General features: G+C 44.8%; 1 protein-coding gene across 1 annotated transcript in view; it reads right to left on the bottom strand.

The window, feature by feature from the left end:
* Positions 1–22,560, bottom strand: part of TRIOBP (TRIO and F-actin binding protein) — a 197,255-nt gene that overhangs the window by 91,190 nt on the left and 83,505 nt on the right. Inside the window, exons 11-13 of the mRNA XM_029590109.1 lie at positions 20,914–20,997; positions 20,100–20,195; positions 17,039–17,824 (exon numbers count right to left, since the gene is read on the bottom strand). Of these exons, the coding sequence (XP_029445969.1) occupies positions 17,039–17,824; positions 20,100–20,195; positions 20,914–20,997 (966 nt within the window). The remainder of the gene's footprint in view (positions 1–17,038; positions 17,825–20,099; positions 20,196–20,913; positions 20,998–22,560) is intronic.

Here is a 22,560-nt window from a genome sequence, read left to right as displayed (position 1 = left end):
CTCGGAAAGTAAAATATTTATTATAATTAATCCAAATTAAATATTTTACTTTCCAAGGCAACGGTCTTGTTTTGTTTTTTCGATATCTGTGGCTACGCTTGACCGATTTCCGCTTGGTGTTTTTAAAGAAATATAGACTGGAATCTCAGGAAGGGGCTGCTGGCTCAGCTTGGATCAGAGTCTTTAGACATACTCTGGTAGCAGCCTGGACCGGATTCTGTGGAGCTGGAGCTGCATATCACCTAGTCCTAGAGCATGGTCTGACTGTTCTTTTGGGAGGTCCTGAAATTTGGATCCTAGGGGCCTCCACAGGGACAGATTCCTTTGTGACAGAGACTGAAGCAAGGCCTGGCCTGGAATGGAATATGGTTCAGAATTCAGTTTGGCAGATACATAGACAGGGTCTGATAGGATATTAACCACAGGGCTAGGAGCAGGTTTTGCTGGCTGGGACAAAGGCACAAAAACAGGACTGGACCTGGCTTCTGAAACCGGCTCTGGATTGACAAATGGCTTCTGGATGACTGAGGAAGGCTTCACTGAAACTGGAATGAAAGCAGTCTTAGGAGAAGCTGAGATTGAGACAGATTTAGTTAAGGCATTGTTAGAAAAATGGCTGTGGAGAAGGCTGAAGCTTCCTTTCTTGGTGCTACAGCAGATTTAAGTTCTGACTAGAAACAGCTGGCTGGACAGAGATCTGAGCTTATATGCAGGAATCAGATGATTTGAGGTAAAATCACAGATGCTGAACTGAAAATACCAGGATGTATAGGACTCCTTGACATGGAGCTGGGAGCAGCTGACTAATCAGAGAACCCTAAGACTGGGCTGGATCCTGCTAACAGCGACAGAGACACACAAAATAGCAACAGAACTGGATTCCGGAGCAGGATTAAATTTTGCAGGTACTGATTTCTTAGTAGATTGGCTAGCCTTGACTGAGGCTGAAATAACTGCAGGTTTAGCAGAAGTTAGTGTAGAAATACTTAGCTGGCTTGATTTTCAAACTGGTTATAGTGGGGATAGAAATGCATGACTTCTTTACCACAGATCTCTACTGTCTCTGATGTCTGTGGTGCTGAACTAGTTTCAAAAAAGGCTAGAGCCTGCTGCAAGGCAGATAGCAGGCTGTCTGGAACTGAGGTCTGTAGCTCAGGAGCCGGTTTAGGGGCAAAACAAATGAGACAGGTTACCTCAGATAGGGTAGTCACAAACTGGCACCACTTGTACTTTCGCAGGGCAGGACTGGAGAAAATGCACCTGAGACACTTTGGTAGCAGCAGTGGGTTTCTACATTGGAGAACAGGAGTTGGAAGAGCTACAGAGCTAGAACGGAGGAGAGGGTGCTAGGGGTAGTGCGAAAGGTTACCTCAAATTTGAGTCCAATCCACTCAGCGTCTTTTATGTACATTGATCCAACATGGGATAATCTTGAAACAAGGCATTTCTGGAGCAAAAATAGAACTGACTTGCCTAACCACTGGTTGACTCTCCTGGGGGATTTGTCTGACCTCAGCATGATGTCACAGCCATATGGGCCAATTTTGAGGATACCTCCAAGGTAAGGGAATGCAGGAGTCATGAGCAGGCAGATCAGGCGTGAGGTCTTCTGTCTGACCAGCCACCTTTCCTTTAGGTTGGGCGCTCTGGTGCTGGCCGTCCATTGCTCCTACCATGTGACAGAGGCTGGCCAATGGCACCGATATCCCCTGTCACATGGTAAGGGCAAAAGGCCACCGGCGCTATTTTGATTACTGGCAGCCGACGTCCCGAGAGGAGATCGCTCCCGGGACCCCCACTGGATCACCAGGGACTTTTGGCAAGTTTTGGGGGGGTTGTAATTTATTATATTTGAAGGGTTGGGGTGGGGGGGGGGGGTTCGTTTCAGGGGAGCCGAAAAAAAAATCTGCCCGAACTACCCGAAACAAAATTTCCTGTGGCGGGCCGGATCACATCTCTAATGAGTACCAACAAGACAGGGAGAGACAGGTAAGCACAGGGCAGTTTGGGACCACAGACAAACAAGGACTAACCAATGCAGGAATAATAGTAGATAACTCAAGGGAAATGTATAGACAAGGGAGCTACTGGCAAGCCAAGAGAGGACAAGAGCATAGCTAGGAACACACTGGCTAGGAAGGCCACTGGGAGGCCTAGTCAGAGCAAGGGAAAGGCAAGGAACATATAGATACAGTGGGACACTGGGAGACCTAGACACAAGAGCAAGGCAAGGAACCAGAACAAGGATACTAAGCAACGAGTACAAAGACAAGGGGCCAAAAGCAGAGAGGAGACTCAGCGTTAAAATAGGGAGTTACCTGTGAGGAAGGGTTTTTATAGGGTTGGCCTCGTTGCATCGTGCAGCCTTCAAGGCGGAGGTTAGAGTGGATCCAAGTGGCCCACTGAGGACCCCTGCTGGCAGGAGGCCGCCTAGCAGCCAACTTCGTTCCACTTGGATTAGGCTTCTAGACATTTGAGAAGCCTGTCATTGCTGAGATCTCTCCCTAGCTTGAGATCTAGGTTGTTACTGATGTTTGACCTTTTGTTGCTGCTGACTTGGAAATGAACATTGTTTATAATAGGATCATGGATGGTATGTCCTACGAGAATAATACAGCTTTCTATAAGAATATTGTTGGAATTGTTTCTGAGTTGAAGGTCTTTGTTAGATGATGTTAAAGACTGCAGTGCAGAACAATGGTTTCTTCCCTGAGTCCTGATGTCTTACGCCATGCCAGCCTTTTAGTAGATATTATTTTGCAGAAAGTGAGGCAAGAATCTCAGAATAATGATCGCTCATACCAAAGTATAATATAGGTATTGCACCATCTGTAATTGATGGACTGTTATATTGACTGTAACATGGCTGACTGAAAACATTTTTTTTATCAAAAGAGTTCATCAGTTTGACTCCTTAGATAGTACACTTGAAAGAGTTTTAGCTATTTTTTCTTTCATCATTACTGATTCCACTACTAAAGAATCATGTGAGAGTGATACATTATTGAACTTTGTACTTTATATTAATGTTTCTGGCTACAAGTGAAATGGAAAGCGGAGTCTTCTACAACTTGGATTACAAATCTTGCAGGGCTTTGTGTATTTGGTTGCTATGGAGATTGGATAAACTGTAAAACACCTTGGAATTGTTCTGGGTTTTGAATATCTTCTAATTTAAAAGGAATGAACTCAGCCATTTTTAAAAGAAAAGTTGGATATGCCAAATCTTCAGTAGGGATGTGTAGGCTGAGGAGATGGATCAGATGACAACCCTGAAAAGTTTTCTTGTGAGTGACATGAAAATAAATTGAAGGAATAGAGTGACTGCTGGTCAGAATCCATATCAGTATCTGTAGGCTGATTTCTAATAGATTCTGCATTTGGAGATACACAACTAGGAAATGATTGAACCTTGTGATAAGGTGAGATAGAGGTCTGTAATTGAAGATGTTTAAACATTTTTCCAGAATGGGTTCTGTATTGACTTTTGTACTGACCATTTTTATAGATGCAGAAGGCATGTCAGACAGATTTTACAAATTCTGACCATAACCTCTGAATAGAAAGTATGACAATTCAACAATTAGCAAAGCCAACGTAGCATCTTCTCTGAAGAATCGGATTCTGGGACCGGAATTATGGAGGACTCCTTGCCATATCTGATTATCTAGACTTCTGCACCATTCACTTTGGTGCCGAAATACTGGTAGGTGATAGCACCGTAAGCTTCAGTATTGATTTGGACCTAGGTGATGGTGCTGATGTTGATGCTGATTTATCAGCGACAAACTCTTAACAGCACTGATACATGCTCTTGTAACTTGGATTTCTGGGTGCAGTTTTCCAATTCCTTTGGCACCCAAGGGGATGAAATCCTCTCACTCTCACACTCAAAGCAATGTGAGGGGGAATATACTTGACTTCTTCGAGATCTTGTACCCTTGTTCTGATTTCTTTGAGGAAGAATCTTCTTTTTCAGAGGATATAGAAAAGTAGTAATTGAGCTTCTTGTCCTGATAAACGCTTGCTCTAGGGGACATTTTACCACAAGGAGCACACTTGGAAGAATCATGATCTGGACCCAGACACTTAAGACAAAGATCATGTAGGTCCTGAATACCCAACTTTCAACAATATTTCATACACAATTTGAAAGGTCTCATACCCACTTTTGATGATTTGGTTGACATTGTTGAAGAAACGGAGGAGATGTTACAAGAAAAAAAAATCTTTGTTTTTTTAATACCTTGATGGTACCTAAAACAAAAAATTTTTACCAGAAAAAGAGAAACTCTGAGAAAGAGCCAGATAACACACGCTTAGGCAAAGATTGAGAGAGCCAAAAACCAAACAAATATTTCAATGCACAAAAACAGACTGAGGAGGCTCATGCAGCAGCAATGCAGGAATTATCGGGCATGCTCAGAGAAGTGTTTTGGTTTGTTTGTTTTTTATCACTGAGCTGCGAGAGAGCATGTTCTGTCGCAGTGCCATCAGATGACGTCACCCACTTGTGCAGCCGCATTTATACCTGCTTGTCCAGGGAGAAATTTTAAACCAAAATTTTGAAATTTCCTGCCCTATATCATTTTTATCTTTTGCTTGTCTTCAACACTAGAGCTAATTTTTCTGAACTTTGCAGGATTACTGGAAATGGGACTGAACCTCAGTGCTGAATGTCAGGAAAAATAAATATTGGCTGCAACAGAAAAAACTGTCCACAACCCTCTAGGCAGGATATATTTAGAAATCCAGTTTTGTATCTACAGCCTGCTTCTACAGACGTTTTGGGTGGAAGGCCAAAAGAGTAAATCACAATTTAACTCACAAGTGCCATCACAACCAAAGCTACAGTAGTGCTACAACATTGCCATAAGCACTGCCATAATGTTCCATCACTGCTTTCTACATTAATGGTGGGGGTGGAAGGGAAATAGAACCAAGAGCTAAGAGAAACAGATAAGTATGAGAGAAAAAAGTGTGTGAAGCTTGCTGGGCAGACTGGATGGGCCATTTGGTCTTCTTCTGCCGTCATTTCTATGTTTCTATGTTTCTAACTGAAATGCATGGGATGAATGAATGTTTATGAAGAAATAAAGCTGAAAAACAATCAGCAATTAAGCAAATGGCATAAATGATCCCTTCCAAACAGAAACATCTGGTAACCTAATTTTTATTCATTTTGTATATTTGTCTTTTATTTCTGTTTATTTCTCTCTCCTTAGCAGTTACCAAATTCCCTTTGCAGATTGCTGGAACAAGGAGAGCCACCAAAACAATATACAGCCTATCCCAAGGCTTCCCAAACGTTTAGCCAATGTGATCCCATTTTAGCACTTGAAAATTCACAAGACCCCAAAGGACAACCAAACCTAAATAGTGGGGGTGTAGTTCACCTCCAACAAATCCCTCCACTCACCATTCCTGCACTCCAACTGATCCCCTCTCTCAACCTCTATCCCCCTCCAGAGGCCCTCTCAACCTCTCCCCTCCTCCTGATCCCCTCTTACATCCCCCAGTTCCTCTCCCCTTCCCAGCCCAGCCTCTCGCTCACCCACTCCAGCTTTTTACATCCTCCCCACTGAACCTCTCTCACTTCCAAGCCTTTTGTAACCCCCCACTGAACCTCTCTCACTTCCAAGCCATTTTTGTAACCCCAATTGATCTGTCATCCCCTTCCTCTCTCTTTTCTCTATACCTCCCCAGTTGATACTCTCACTCCTAGCTCCTCTCTTGCATCCCCCCTCTCACCTTCCACAGCCAATCCCTCTCCCACTGATCCAACCCTCAAACCCTTCTGTATCTGATCCCTCCCTTCAAACAGCCTCCATCCACACATCCCTTTGACTAGGATCAGCAGCAACATTTTCCTTTGGACCTCAGGCAATAAGTGGATGACAGCTAGTGGGAAGAGAGGCAGGCTGATGACAGGGGCACCATTTTTCTCTTAGATAAGTTCAGTGATGGGAGAAAATAGAGAAGTGACTTGTGAGTGACAACCTGCACAGACCTGTGCACACTTAAAAAAGGCTCCAGGGGTGATCCGGGTAACTATAGACCAGTGAGCCTAACTTCAGTGCCGGGAAAAATAGTGGAAACTATTCTCAAGATCAAAATCGTAGAGCATATAGAAAGACATGATTTAATGGAACAAAGTCAACATGGATTTACCCAAGGGAAGACTTGCCTAACAAATCTGCTTCATTTTTTTGAAGGGGTTAATAAACATGTGGATAAAGGTGAACCGGTAGATGTAGTGTATTTGGATTTTCAGAAGGCGTTTGACAAAGTCCCTCATGAGAGGCTTCTACGAAAACTAAAAAATCATGGGATAGGAGGCGATGTCCTTTCGTGGATTACAAACTGGTTAAAAGACAGGAAACAGAGAGTAGGATTAAATGGTCAATTTTCTCAGTGGAAAAGGGTAAACAGTGGAGTGCCTCAGGGATCTGTACTTGGACCGGTGCTTTTCAATATATATATATATAAATGATCTGGAAAGGAATACGACAAGTGAAATTATCAAATTTGCGGATGATACAAAATTATTCAGAGTAGTTAAATCACAAGCAGACTGTGATACATTACAGGAGGACCTTGCAAGACTGGAAGATTGGGCATCCAAATGGCAGATGAAATTTAATGTGGACAAGTGCAAGGTGATGCATATAGAGAAAATTAACCCTTGCTGTAGTTACACGATGTTAGGTTCTATATTAGGAGCTACCACCCAGGAAAAAGATCTAGACATCATAGTGGATAATACTTTAAAATCGTCGGCTCAGTGTGCTGCAGCAGTCAAAAAAACAAACAGAATGTTAGGAATTATTAGGAATGGAATGGTTAATAAAACGGAAAATGTCATAATGCCTCTAATATCACTCCATGGAGAGACCGCACCTGGAATACTGTGTACAATTCTGGTCGCCACATCTCAAAAAAGATATAGTTGCGATGGAGAAGGTACAGAGAAGGGCAACCAAAATGATAAAGGGGATGGAACAACTCCCCTATAAGGAAAGGCTGAAGAGGTTAGGGCTGTTCAGCTTGGAGAAGAGACGGCTGAGGGGGGGATATGATAGATCGGTTATTTACACTTTCGGATAATAGAAGGACTAGGGGGCATTCCATGAAGTTAGCAAGTTGCACATTTAAGACTAATCAGAGAAAATTCTTTTTCATTCAACACATAATAAAGCTCTGGAATTTGTTGCCAGAAGATGTGGTTAGTGCAGTTAGTGTAGCTGCGTTCAAAAAAGGTTTGGATAAGTTCTTGGAGGAGAAGTACATTAACGGCTATTAATCAAGTTTACTTAGGGAATAGCCACTGCTATTAATTGCATCAGTAGCATGGGATCTTCTTAGTGTTTGGGTAATTGCCAGGTTCTTGTGACCTGGTTTGGCCTCTGTTGGAAACAGGATGCTGGGCTTGATGGACCCTTGGTCTGACCCAGCATGGCAATTTCTTATGTTCTTATGCCTACTCTTCCCCAATGGCTGGTCCAATGCCTGAGGTTGATCTGCAACTGGCAGCAGCATTATTAATGAAAGTTAGCACAAGATCTGTGAACCAGTAAAAGCTCACAGGCCCTGCAGTGGCCCCAGTCCCTCCTCACATGGTTTCCTGTTAACGTGGAAACTCAAGCGAGGGCAGGACCATTGCAGGATCAGAGAGTGCATGCTAGCTCAAAGATCCCATGCTGATTTCCACTACTGCTGCTGGTGATGTCTGGAGAGGACTGCCCTTTGAGGCATTTGTGACCCTGGCTGGAGGTTTTGTGATCCCATTTGGGGTCCTGACCCACTGTTTGGGAAGCTCTGGCCTATACTATCCTTACAAAGAGAGAACTAAGGAGTTCAAGATGTATTTTCAAGCAGACAGGAGGGAAAGGGAAGATGTAATAGAAATGTCAAAATAACTAGCAGGCTTCCATAATGTACTCGAAGGTTGCCTTTTCTGTAGAATGAAAAACTCAACCTATGAAGCTACAGAGAGACAGGTGCCTAAGGAATGTGAGATGATATCTCTCTTTACGGAAAAAGGAGTGGACACTTGAAACAGATTACCAGCATAGGTGGTAGGAGCTAAGTCAGTCACAGAATTCAAGCATGCTTGGGACAAACACAAAGGGACTTTAGTTGCAAGGGCAAGAAAGAAGAGACCAGAGATTTAGGATCTCTGGCAGCACAACAGGCAGATGCAAATGGGAATACTGATAGACTAACTGGTTCTCTTATCTGCCCAGATCTTCTGTGTCACATGGGTCATAGACTCTGGACTGAATTCTCTATATACTGGATTACCATCACCTCACTGGAAATCATTACAGGAATAAGGAAGGAATGGGAAATGCTAAAAAAGTAATAAAAATGATGACTGTATTCATCATAGTAGTCCTTATATTAGCTCAACCATACTATCCTCCTTACCAAAAGGGACCATAAGAAGCAAGTGAGTTAATTCTAGTTTTCTAACTGCAGTTTGAAATTCTGATAGCTTCTTAATATAAAAAAACATGGAAAAGAAAGTTGAAAACCCAGGACAGATTCACCTGTTCCTTATAGCCTTGATTAAGGTAGAACCCTAACCTTGTCCCTCCATGCAAGAAGCCTCTGCTCCTCCAGATTCATCTTCATCTCTCCTGTACAAACCTAGGTTCCCCAGTTCTGTGTTCCTTTTCCTGCTGTGAGGAGAGTCTATGGGTTGGAAATGTAGCCTAGTAGATAAGGAATGGATCAAGTAAAGGATTTTTGGATTACAGTCCCAGCTGTACTATTTATTAACTATATGATCTTAGAGACATCACTTTACCCAGTTCTAAGGAGGTAACATTGTTCCTTCTCCTTTCCCCCTTCAGCAATTGTGCAGGACAAAAGCATCTTGGATCTTGTCTGGATGCATACTGCCATATTAATCCAAATTATAAATTATTCAGATGCTAATGAATATATCATCATAAAAATATGAGGGAATGTGCACTACTCACATGAAACAGCTGCAGATGTTTTCCTCAATGACAAAGTAGAATTGCTTACTTCTAACTGGTGTTGAGGTCAGCAGGATGTCAAATCCTCACACATGGGTGAGATCATCCTTTGGAGCCCAGTACGGAAAAAACTTATTTCAAAGTTTCTAGAACTTTGACTGAGCCTCATTAAGCATGCTCATGTATGTAATATACCATGCATCCTCGCGGGGTTCCCTCAATCTTATATCATAGAATTCAGAAGAATAATAAAATAAATTAATGTAAAAACCCACATGTAGGAAACCCAACTCTGCAAGTTGGCGGGTAGTTTTTGTAAGGACTGACATATGTTGTCCTCAAGGAACACCTGTAATAGGTAAGCAATTCTGCTTTCTCAGAGGACAAGCAGGATGGCAGTCCTCATACATGGGTGAATCCCTAGCTACAGGCTTCCCCCCAACATAAAAAGGGACCAGCAAAACAAAATAAGTGCCAATGGTCACAACAACTAGTTTTATTGGTAACGGGGGTCAGCCTGAACACAAACAATGGGCACTAGGCAGGAGCAAAAGTTAGGTTCTACACATCAAACAAGTTCCAAAGGACAGATTGCCCAAACCTACTTCACGTCTGCCATCCCTATCTAAACAATAATGCAATGAGAATGTGTGAAGAAAACTTCACATCCCAGTGCTGCAAATCTTCTCCATGGAAACTGCTCACCATTGGGCCAGCAATGCTGCCATAGGTCGAACAGAATGAGTCTTGACATGACCCCCAAGATGCAGTCCCGCCTGGGCATAACAAGAGATGCAGTCTGCTAGCCAATCAGAAAGAGTATGCTTGGCAATGGCGATACCCAACTTATTCCTATCAAAAGAAAGAAAATGTTGGGTGGGCTTCTGTCCATTCCAGACAGAAAGCTAAGACTCTTTTGCAGTCCAAAGTGTACAGGGCTTGTTTGCCTTGATGAGAATGGGGCCTGGAGATGAATGTTGGCAGGACAATGGACTGGTTAAAATAGAAGTCTTAGTAGTATAAACACAAAAGGTAACGCCAAACGCAATCACTTATAATTGTCACCATTTGCCAACTCAATTGTATATTCAAAATGATTTCTTAATGAAGTCCGACAAACGGATTAATTTTTTGAGAGAAAACAGGACTGCATCAGCAAGCCATTGTCGATGTGCTCAGTAAAGCCACACCGAGCCATCCGGTCTTTTCAATCATTTGCAGCCTGTGTATTGAAATCACACCGTCCGGTGTTGCTGACAGCGGCCATGTTTCGCAGCCTTTCGGCTGCTTCTTCAGGAGTCAAATACTCTTAATGAAATATCTAGAAAGGAAAAACGAGATCCATTGGTGCTGGATAAAGATAAGACAGGTTCGCAACATTTGCTCTTTGTGAATTATAATTATTAAAATAGAAGTCTGACACCACCTTAGACAAGAACTTAGGGTGCGTACACAAGACCACCCTGTCATGGAAAAACTTAGTGTAAGGTGGATAAGTCACAAAGGCCTGGAGCTCGCTGACCTGGCATGCTGACATGACAGCCACCAAAAATATGACCTTCCAGGTCAGGAACATCAGGTCACAGGAATGCAGTGGCTCAAAAGGAGCTTTCATCAGCTGAGCCTTCAGTTGAGGTCCCAAGACACAGGCCTTAAGGGAGGCTTCAACTAAAACAGGCCCTGCATGAAATGTACAACTATAAGCTATATAGAGATGGGTATACCATCTACACCATGGTGATATGCACCAATCGCACTTAGATGAACGCTAATGGAGTTAGTCTTCAAACCAGTTTCTGATAGGTGTAGAAGATAGTCAAGTAGTTTTTATGGGGAGCAGGCAAAAGGCTCTAGGGCCTTCTTTTCACACCACACAGAAAACCTTCTCCAGTTCAGTCCGTAGGACTTTCTAGTAGAAAGCTTTCTTTAAGCCAAGAGGACCCAAGACACACCTTCCGAGAGATCAAGTGGTTGCAATATTAACCTCTCAACATCCAGGCTGTGAGCAACAGGGCCTGGAGGTTGGGATGGAGCAACCTGCCTCAATCCTGAATGATAAGATCGGGGGAAGTCCCCAGCCTGATTGGTTTCCAGATGTATATCTCCCTGAGGAGTGGAAACCAGACCTGCTTCAACCAATGAGGGACTATGAGGATCACAATCCCTTTGTCCTTGCAAAGCTTCAAGAGAGTCTTTGCTACCAGTGGAGTTGGAGGATATGCATTACAGGAGGCACTCGCCCCAATGGTAGACAAAGGCATATGGGCTGGTTTGCCGCATGACCTGTACAGGGAGCAGAACTAGGAACCTTCCTTATCCAAGGCACTGTGAAGAGATCCACATCAGAGGCTTCCCCAGAGGCAGAAGCTCCGATTCGCGACCTTTTGGTCCAGAGACCATTTGTGCGGTATGAAGGCACGACTCAGTCTGTCTGCTGTTACATTCTCTGTTCCGGCCAAGTACATGGCCCTGAGCACCATCCCATGGGAGAGGGCCCACAACCAGATATGGACCAATTCCTGACACAGGAGGAATGATCCCATACCTCCCTGCTTGTTGACATACCCATTGCCACTTGGTTGTTGGTCTGTATGAAAACAATTTTGTTGGACAACCAATCTCTGAAAGTCCACAACATGTACCTAATTGCCCAGAGCTCTGGGAAATTGATTTGATAGAGACGTTCCTGGGTGGACTACAGATCATTGGTGCTCAGTCCATCTACATGAGCTCCCCAACCTAGGGTAGATGCATCTGTTTTTAGGACATGGGTGTGAGCACTTTGGAAGAATATCCCCCCCCCCCCCTCCCTTTTCCAGATTTGAAATTTCCTGCCACCAAGACAAAGAGTCCTGGAGAGACAGCATGCTCAGATGCGATCCTAGAGGTCTGAGTGGTTTATCACCACTGCAACTTCAAAGTCCATTGGGCCTTTCGCTTGTGCACATGTGCCAGGGGAGTTTTATGTACTGTCACGGTCATATGGCCCAACAGCCTCAATATGTACCATGCTGATGCCTGCTGACTCTATTGAATCCCTGCCGCGATGGTCATCAGATTGATGGCCCATTGCCAGGACAGGAAGACCTTGGCCTGAGCCATGTCTAGCAGGGCTCCACTAAAGCTCAATTGTGGTGACGGATTGAGATGAGACTTGGGGTAATTGACAACAAACCCTAATGTCTCCAGCATCCAGACAGTTGAGAGCATGGACTCATTGGCTCCCGCCCTAGAGGTGCTTTAGACCAGCCAATTGTCCAGATATGGGAAAACATGAACTCCCAGTCTGCAGTCTGAGAAGATGCACCGCCACCAAGACTAGGCATTTCATAAAGACACGTGGGGATGATGCGAGCCCAAATGGCAGAACGCTATACACGAAGTGCTGCTTTCCCACCACAAATCTGAGATACTTCTGGCGACCTGGGAAGATCTCTATGTGAGTGTAAGCATCTTTTAGATACAGGGAGCATAGCCAGTCCCATTTTTGCAAGAAAGGGACCAGGGAGCCCAGGGAAACCATCTTGAACTTTTCTCTTCTGATGAATTTGTTCAAGGCTCTTAGGTCCAGAGTGGGATGGAGTACCCTGTTTTCTTTAGTATCAGGAAGTACCAGTAGTAAAATCCCTGCCCTCTTTGCCATGGTGAAATGGGTTTGACCGCTCTGGACATCAAGAGGGAGGAGAGCTCCGCTTCTTCCTGATATGCTACTGGGCCCCAGAATGGGCTCAGGGGGGCAATTTGGCAGGGTACTAAATAGGTCCAATTTGTACCTTACACGAACGATGGAAAGAACCCACTCGTCTGAGGTTATACTGAGTCACCGGTTCACAAAGAACCGAAGCCTTACCCTGACTGACAGGTCCATCGCTCTGGGTACAGGCTTCTTGACTATGTTCCCTGCAGTCCAGTCAAAACCCTATCGATGGCATTAACTGAGGCACTGGCTGGGGCTTCAGGGCCCTCTGGGGCCTGGGACAGCCAAGCCGGGCCCTGGTGTTGCTGACAAGAAAGAGGTGGCAGAGGGTAGTATCTCTTCAGGCAGAAGAAGGACTTCTTGGGTCCAAATCTTGAAGGCCTCCTGGCTGAAGAAGGCAGGTCCTGAGTGCCAGTGGAGAGCTGCTGGAGTGTCGCATGGTGGTCCTGGATCTGGGCCACCACATCCTTCACTTTATCTTCAAAGAGATTTTCTCCTGTAAAAGGCACTTCAGCGAGTTGCTCCTGCACCTATGGTCTGAGATCAGAGGCCCGCAGCCATGCGAGCCAGTGGACACTGATACCCACTGCAGAGACCCTCAATGATGTTTTGAAAATATCGTAGGTGGACTGGACCCTTATGTACCAGCGACTGGAGGGTGTCTTGCTGCTGCTGAGGCAGTTTCTTGGCAACCTTTTGCACCCGCTTGAGGATGTCATGCATGTACAGGCTCATGTAGAGCTGGTAGGCTGCTATGCCAGCAATGAGCATAGCGGCCTAGAACACTTTCCTTTCAAAAGCATCCATTGCTCTCTGATCCTTCCTGGGGCGAAGAATGGCTCCGAGAGCACTTGGCCTTCTTGAGAGCGAATTCAATGACCACCAACTGGTGGGGCAGCTGACACTTGTTGAATATGAGAGGCTTTTGGATGAGATAAATCACATCCGCCTTCCTGTTCATTGGAGGCACGGTGAGGGGGTATTCCCACATCCTCATCAGTAACTCCACAAGGATCTCGTGCAATGGGACTGCCACGATCTCCTTGGTAGGTCTTATTAAAGCTCTGTTGTTAAAGCTGGGAATTAGCAATCTGTTATTAGAGCTCTGTTGTTAAAGCTGAGAGATAGCAATCTGTTATTAACGGAGTTGCTGGAAATAGCAATCTGTTATTATTTAGAATAGTTGTGGGTGGATCCTTGGACCAGTGGCAGGTGACCATGCCCTCGGGGGAGCTCCCGAGAGGGACCACTGGTCAGGCTTAGTGAAGGAGACAGACACACACTAGTTCTTTTATTAGACAATATATTAAACCACCAGAGGTGGCAGTAGTGAGCTGGAAGCGCCCGGCTGGGCTGTAGTCCCTCAGGTACTGGAACAGCGATCCCAAGGTGGCTGAGCTGTAGAGAAACTAAGAAAGTGAGTAGGCAAGACATGCAGAGTTCAGGAACAAGTCCTTGATGGTAACACTCACACAATAGTCTCTTGAGGCAGCCCAGGAGTTGGTATGCATTAGGCCCTCGAGGAGCGAGTACCTGGTTCCAGGGAAAGCTCTGAGAGATAGATAGAAACTCACTGATGTTATAAGCAACAAGACTTCTTAGTAAGCAATATATTAAACCACCAAAGGTGGCAGTAGTGAGATGGAAGCGCCCGGCTGGGCTGTAGTCCCTCAGGTATTGGAACAGCGTTCCCAAGGTGGCTGAGCTGTAGAGAAACTAAGAAAGTGAGTAGATAGGATATGCAGAGTTCTGCAACAAGTCCTTGATGATAACACTCACATCATAGTCTCTAGAGCAGCCCAGGAGTTGGAATGCAGTAGGCCCTCAAGAAGCGAGTACCTGGTCCCAGGGAAAGCTCTGAGAGATAGATGGAAACTCACTAATGTAAGCAGCGATGACTTCTTAGCAGAAGTGGTATTCAGGAGCTGGTCCGGGACGTGGGCCCTCAAGGAGTGAGTACTGGTTCCAGACTGCAACCTGGAAAAAAAAAGAGAGAGTGAGGCCCCCGAGGAGCGGGTACCTCTAGTGAAGTCTGAGGAGGCAGAGTAGCTAGGTTTGTGGAGAGCGAATCCCATCTGCAGCGACCTGGAGGAAGCGAACCCTTGCTAACTCGTCTTGTTAGTGAAAACTGAGACCTTAAATATCTGGAGCTGATGATGTCATCTCAGGGGGACACCCCTGAGGTTCGCGCCAACGCCGGTACATCAGTCGGGCCGCGCGCACGTGCCCTTAGGCATCTGATTAACCTGGCATCTTGCAGCATCAAGCCAGTCCAGGGACGCCGGAGGAGGAAGGCCTGGAGACGCCGCAGCAGCTAGCCTTCCATCAACCCTGGAGGGAGTCGCCAACGAGGTAAGGTGGGAGAAGCAGAGATGTCGGACAGCGATGGACACAACAGTAGGCTCCACATACTGGAGGATATCTAGTATTTTGTGCCTGGTATTCTTTTCAGTCATCAACTGAAACCCGAACAAAACCTGTGAAGCAGAGGTCCTCCAGTGGGGACTTCCTTCAACCGTCTGGAGGAGATGGTTCTGAGGGGAGACCATCAGAAGCATCATCGGAAGCCATCAATAGCCAGTGGCACCAAGTGCACTGCTGCCTCGGGGAATAGAGAATGTAAATAAACTTACCCAAAAATGTCGAGAAACCTTTCTAGGATGCTAACATGAGAACCAGGGAGACCCCACGTTGATCATGTAGTAATGCAAAAATGAATCGCTGAGAAAAAGCATTTTAAAACTTTGAAAAATTTTTGAAACTCACCCGACCATGAGATGCGAGGCTCCGTGGAAAAGAATAGACTGAGGTGACCCCGCATGGACGCATGGTATATTGCATGCGAGAGCATGCTCAATGAGGCTGTCAGTTTTAGAAACTTTGACATAAGTTTGCCAGGCCAGGCTCCATTCGATGATCTCACTCATGTGTGAGGACTGCCATTCTGCTTGTCATTGGAGAAAATACTTTCTCGCTGGTGGTCTCACATACATATTAAAATCTCCTTTTATCATCACCCAACCAGAGCTCACAAATGACTTTAAGTAGTTGAATCAGTTCAATATTTTGAGTAAAATTTATTACCATTTCACCTCCTTTGACTAGACAAAACATTCATCCTATCCAATGTATTTCAGTTGGGAGTTAAGGCACAACCATACCTGGGAACTTTTGATTTCCAGTCACCCTGAGATTACCGTGAATGCGGGGGGAGGGGGGCAAAGGACCGGATGTACACAAACTTACTCTCATATACATACACATTAACACTCATATGTTCACGTTACGTTTCCACACACACAGTCATTCTTACATGCTCTCATTCCTCATTCTCTGACACATTCTCACTTACAGCTTTACTCCTCTCATTTTCCCACATACATACCCCTCTCACACACATGTTCGTTCACTCACTTCTCTCCTTCTTCCACACACACACTTACACGCCCACTGACCCTCACACCCATGTTCATTCACACTTTCACTTCTCTTCCTCCTTCACAAACACACACACTCTCACAGACATCTTATTTCCCCTCCCCTTGATATACTCCCTCCGCCATGCACACACTCATTTGCATACACACACACACACACACACACACACACACACTCTCAGATCTATAATCAAACACACATGTACAAATACCCTACATTGGCTACCTCCCCCCACCCTAAACTCACCAGTAGAGGCAACCTCCTCCTGGGGTTGATAGGAAGATCCTTCTTCCAGCCAATAGCAGCAACAGCAGCATCTTCTACAGCTGCTTCTGCTATTGGCCTCCTTCTTCTTCCTGTTCCCACAGGTCAATCGGAGGCTTCCTCCCACCTGTCTGCCAGCATTGGTCTGCAGGCTCAGGAAGAAGAAAGGAGGCCTCTAATTGGTCACAGGGCAGGGAAAAGGAAGGAGGCAATTGGCCCGTGTAAGCCAATCAGATGCTTTCTAAGCTAGCTGCTTTCCTTGTGAAGCAGCAGCAGGATACCCAGGGATTACAGCTGTTGGCCCGAAGACCATCAATTCCATTAGAATTCCTGAGTCTCCAGGTCAAATCTGGAGAGTTCCCAGGTATGGGCACAACCAGAACTTTCAACAGTGGTTAATAAGTGACCGTACCAGATTAATTCAGTCCTAGAGTTCTTAAACCCCCCTTTGCTAGCTTCTTTGACTTTTCCTATTGAATACAGAAGACTGCATTCACAAAATCCAGTAGAGTGGGGAGCTTAATAAAACTATGACTAGATAAGTCACTCAAGGTTATACTGAGTCAGATGGCAATAACTAGCACATATTTATGTATTCACATGCCACACACACATATATATATATCAAAGGCCTGTACAACCAGACACTTACCTTCTCGCAAGTTTTACTTGTTGTCAGATAGTAATCTTTGTCATTGGTGTTAGTTTGTCTAGGTGGGGGCTGCTCAGAATTCCTGGAGAGGGGCCCTTCAGAACATACTGGAGGGGTTGCTTCCGAAGCCTGGGCGGGGGATTTGTTGGAGGAGAATCTGTCAGGAGCCCAGGAGGTGGATCTATCAGAATGTCGGGAGGGGGATCTGTCAGAAGATCGAAAGGAGGATCTATCAGAATGTTGGGAAGGGGATCTGTCAGAAGATTGAGAGGGGGATCTGTCAGTAGGTTGGGAGAGGGACCTGCTGGATGCTCGGGAAGGAGATCTATCAGAATGCTGGGAGGGGGATCTGTCAGACACTCGGGAGGGAGATCTGTCAGACACTCGGGAGGGGGATCTGTCAGACACTCGGGAGGGAGCTCTGTCAGACACTCGGGAGGATCTGTCAGACACTCGGGAGGGAGATCTGTCAGACACTCGGGAGGGAGATCTGTCAGACACTCGGGAGGGAGATCTGTCAGACACTCGGGAGGGGGATCTGTCAGGCACTCGGGAGGATCTGTCAGAAGATTGAAAGGATCTATTAGATTGTCTGGAGGGGGACAGATCAGAATTTTGGGAGAATGGTCTGTCAGATGCTTGGGAAGGGGATCTGTCAGAAGGTCGAAATGATGATCTATCAGAAGGTTGAGAGGGGGATTTGTTGGAAGTCCAGGATAAGGATCTTTCAAAAACCTGGGAGGGGAATCTGATGGAAGTTTGGGAGGGGAAGCTATCATGTTGAGACTGTAAAGACAAATAAAGGCAGAATTCAAACAAATGGACATGCACTGTATGTATGCACGCATTATGCATGTGTAGATCTAGTTAAGTATGTTTGTTTTGTGTGTGTATGGAATTATGCATTTGTAATCTATCTATCTGTCTATCTATATAATGCGCTTAGGTTCCACAAGTGATGTTTGTCTGTTGGTATGCACATTTGTTTATATCCGCATGGCTCCAACAGACACCACGTGCAGGAACGCAAGTATATTTTATTTATTTATTTACAAAATTGTATATACTGCATTCTTTACCAACGTCATGTTCGAAGTGGTTTACAACAATAACAAATCATTTCCATACATGAGCTGAAAGGTGGTACGCAGGGTCTGCGAATGCAGCAAACAGTTGTGTCAGTTGGCTTGGTCCATGCAGGCTGGGGAGGGCCACAGAAGTGTTGGGGGGGGGGGGGGGGGAAATGAGCCAGTGGTGCAGGAAGGTGGGGAAGCAAGCAGCAGTGTCGGGCAGGGAGGGGCTAGGTGTGCAGGCTGGCTGGAGGCTCAGCAAGATCAGGGGTGACAGGGAAAGTTTTTAACCGGGTGACAGCTGGTATTTTATAATGCTGTATGGCCTCAATACTGAAAGCAATCTGTTTAGGTAAATTAACTGGCTAAGAATTATCTAGCTAACTTATATGGGATATTAGCAGCACGGTTATGCTGTTGAATATCCCTGTATTTGGCATTTCTTAGCCAGATAAGTTATATCCTGGCTAAGCTAGACCTGTTCTATGGCATGTCTAACTTATTCAATTCAAGACTGGATAAGTACGAATATCGCTACTTTTGCAGCCAAATTAGCACTACCCCGAACCTCCCACTGCCCGCCCATAACTTTTTGGCTATCTGCTTAGTCCCAGAAGTGACCTATCCGGCTAAGTGGCCACTGAACATAGCTGGATATTTAGAGGCTGCCACTTAGCCGGATAAGTCTGACTTATCCAGCTAATTAGCATTTCACTACGGCTCCTCATGTTTAGGTAGCAAATGTGTCTGTGAATATGTATGTACATGTATCTCTAATCATGTGTTTGTAAGTATGATTATGATGTACAGAGTGCATATGCATATACTAGCAAAAAGTGCCTGATGTTGCTTGGGTAGTCTGCTCTATAACAGCCTGTGTGTGTGCCTGTGCCTCTGTGTTTGTTTGTGTGTATGTGTGTCTGCTTGCATATGTGTCTGTGTGCTTGTATCTACCTGTGCATGTGTGTGCTTGTGTCTGTGTGTGTGGCGGGGGGGCCTTGTGCCTGTATGTGTTTCTCTGTCTATGTGTGCCTGTTCCTGTGCGTGTGTGAACCTGTGCAAGCTTGGGTGCACTTTTACGTGCGTGTGTGAGTTTGTAAGCTTGTGTGCCTATGCCTGCCTGTTCCTGTGTGTGGGAACATGAGAGACAGGGCTTCGCAAACAGAGCATATTAGCGAACAGTACCCAGCATTGCTCAAGTTGTCTGGTCAATAACAGCCTATGGATATGTGCTCCTGTGTGTGTGCCTGTGCTTGTAGGTGCGAAGGCTTGAGCCTGTGTGTGTGTGTGGGGGGGGGGGAGGGCATGTATCTATGTGTGGTGTCTGCCTGTGCATGTTTGGGGAAGCCTGTGTGTGTCTGCCTGTATGTGTGTAGGTGCATGTGCCTATGGAAGTGTGTGTCTGCCTGGGTGTGTGCTTTTGCTTCTGCCTCTGTGTGTGTGTGTGCGCGCGCCTTTGTGTTTGTGTGTGTACACCTGAGTATGTGTTCATACCTGAGTGTATGTGTGTGCACGCACGGGCCTATGTTCCATGTGTACCTATGTGTGTTTGCGTGTTTCTGTGTGTGTGTGTGTGTGTGTGTGTGTGAGACACGGCTTTTCAAACAGACCATATTTTCTTTGTACAGTGCATCTTTCACTGTTCCGGGCACCACTTGGTAGTTACAGACAGACACAACAGTGTGACCAACCGAGACAAGCCTTTTATATAAATATATACTAGCTATAATATGTATAGGGATATGTACAATATAGTTGTTTGTATTTTGGTACATATGTAATGATATGTTTATATACGGATGAATGTGTATAGTATAGTATCTAAAAAGATATGTGTGTATTTTATATATGCAAGTTACATATACACATATCATATACATATGTACAGTAACTCATTTATAAAATACATGCATGTATAAGTGTGCATATGTAGTTATATATGTATACATTTAGGGTGATGTGTCACAGAGCGGGCAGCAGTTGCTTTATACCTGTCGCAGATGCATTTTCTCTGGCTGGCTCAGTGACCGTGTGATGTTCTCTCTATTTCTCCAGGTGGAAGGCACAGGCTTTGGGACATCCTCAACCTGCAAAAATTCCTGAGTACTGTTAGTTTGGCTTTGCAGAGTCTAATTTCACCTAAGCACTAACAGAAAAAAGATAAACCTCCAACACAGATCTCTTATCTTCCCAGATGTAGGCCGGCCTATGCACTGAAACAATCTGCTGCTCTTAGTTCACTAGGACAGGTGTCACTGCAGCTGGCATCATGACAGGCATTCCCTGCAGAGTAACCATGGGAGAGTGAAATAGTGAACAGAGAGCTCTCTGTCATGACTAGCAGATGGCTCTAGGGGCATTGGGGAAGACAGAAGAACATCCAAAGAGTGCCTCATCAAATGGAGAAGGAGGGGGAGGGTGCGCAAGATTTTCATCTACTGAACCAAGACAAACTTTACCAAAATCACAATGGATCTTTATATAATGATTTCTTAGGAATGGTTTTCTGTAAGCAAGTGCTGTACACTGTTGGTTAGAGAAAGATTATAGCTTTCTGACAGTATGTGGCTATTATTTGTGAGGTAAAAGTATTTCAAGATATTGTTATTTAATGCTGCATGCACTTTTTGCTAAACAAAAATGGCTTCAGAGGTAGCGCAGGTTAGAAATAAAGGAACAGGGCTACAGTTTGCTCTGGTTAATTGGTATTTATGGAAATGATGTTAGTGTATGTGGGCTATGGCTAGCAGTTTCACATAGATGTATTTTAAAAATAGAAAAGCACTCTTAGAAGAGGAAACTAACCTTAATATATTTGTCCCTAGACTGGGTCCAGTCTGAGCATCCTGGCTGTCTCTGCTTCATGTCTTGGGTTGAAGGGACAATGGTCTAGAAGAGAAGGAAATAAGGGACTAGCAGGGTCTATCAAATATCGTTGTACAGAACTCCAACCCCACATCACCAGTCCTCCTGCTGCTACACAGGGTCTGGGAACTTGTCACACCTTCAAGAAAGGTGACAACATAGCCATTGTGGCTGACAAGAGTCCTTCCTATTAAAGCAAGGAAAGGCAACTGAGAGGAATGGGAGACTAGGAATTTGGGAAAATGTGAAAAAGTATTTTTCTGTTTGGGAATTGGGAGAGAGCACGGGGACACACAGAGGGCAGGGAAAGTATAAATTACAAGTGTGGATGAGAAGCACTATTGAAAAACAGAAAAGGTGTTGCTAAATAGAAAGCAAGGGAATAGAAATGTAATACATATGATTACCATGCAATGTAATATTCTCTTCCTTCATGATCTTGGCATTAGCAGTACCTGCCTGTCACATGAACACTGGCAAAGACAAGTGATTATTGACACTTCAGACAACCCACACTTGTCTATGTCATGCAGGAAACAAACTACATGGATAGAAATTCCATGAGTGATATGTAAGTGTTTGGCAGTGGGGGTATATTATCACCCCCCTGACCAGGATGGTGAGGAGTGTGCAGTGCTAGTAAAGATTAGACAGGCCACTAATGGAAACGCAATAATAGGAGATTTCATTTACGCTAATGTTGATTGGGTGAATGTCACATTCTCCGAGGACAAGCAGGATGGTAGTCCTCATGCATGGGTGACATCATCGGATAGAGCCCGGCACAGAACTTTGATCTCAAAGAATTCTAGAGTTTTCAAACATGCCCTGAGCATGTACAGCTGTAGACATCACCCTATCACTTAGGCAGGGTCCCACAGTCTCTTTTTTTCCATGCAGCCGTGTGGTCACGGTATTCAGCTTTGCTCTCTCCTCATGGTTTAGTTGTGATTTTTTTCTGGAGCTGCAGCTGTTTTTCTTTTCTTTTCCATACTGTTCTTTTTGTTTCTTATTTTACTTTTCTCTACCTGTCAACTTTCTGCCAGCCTAGGGTTGCCAACCTTTCCACAGACCACGACTGGACACTTGAGGACTCTCGTCTGGTGGGGGGTGGGGGTGGGGGGAGAGGAATCGCAAGGAGGTGTGGTTGTTCATCTCTCATTTGCATTAATTTGCATACAATGGTATCAGGCCTATTGTAACATGCATTGTTTGTGGGCTTGGCCCTGAGAAAGCCATGAATAAACTGAATTACTATTACAATATGGTAAACTTCCCAGACAAAAACAAATTGAACTGCCAGCACTCAAACAGTAACAACCTTACTCATAAAAAGGCAACACTGCACTGCAAATATTACACCAGACCTTAAAACACTAATATACTTCCTATTATGGAAAAAGAACAAACCAAGCTGCAATAGATTCCTATATAGAAGCCTCATGCTAGCGACCTCATGCCCATTACACATGCAGACTCAGACATTTGCCAAAAACAGAATAAAGAGACCATAGTATAAATGAAAGCACATGACAAGTACTGAACTGGAAACCGCAAATCTACATGCAGTGCAATAAAGGAAAAACA

Source organism: Rhinatrema bivittatum, chromosome 2 (genome assembly GCF_901001135.1).
Source record: "Rhinatrema bivittatum chromosome 2, aRhiBiv1.1, whole genome shotgun sequence".
NCBI classification, from domain to species: Eukaryota; Metazoa; Chordata; class Amphibia; order Gymnophiona; family Rhinatrematidae; genus Rhinatrema; species Rhinatrema bivittatum.
This window is presented reverse-complemented; position numbering and strand designations above follow the sequence as displayed.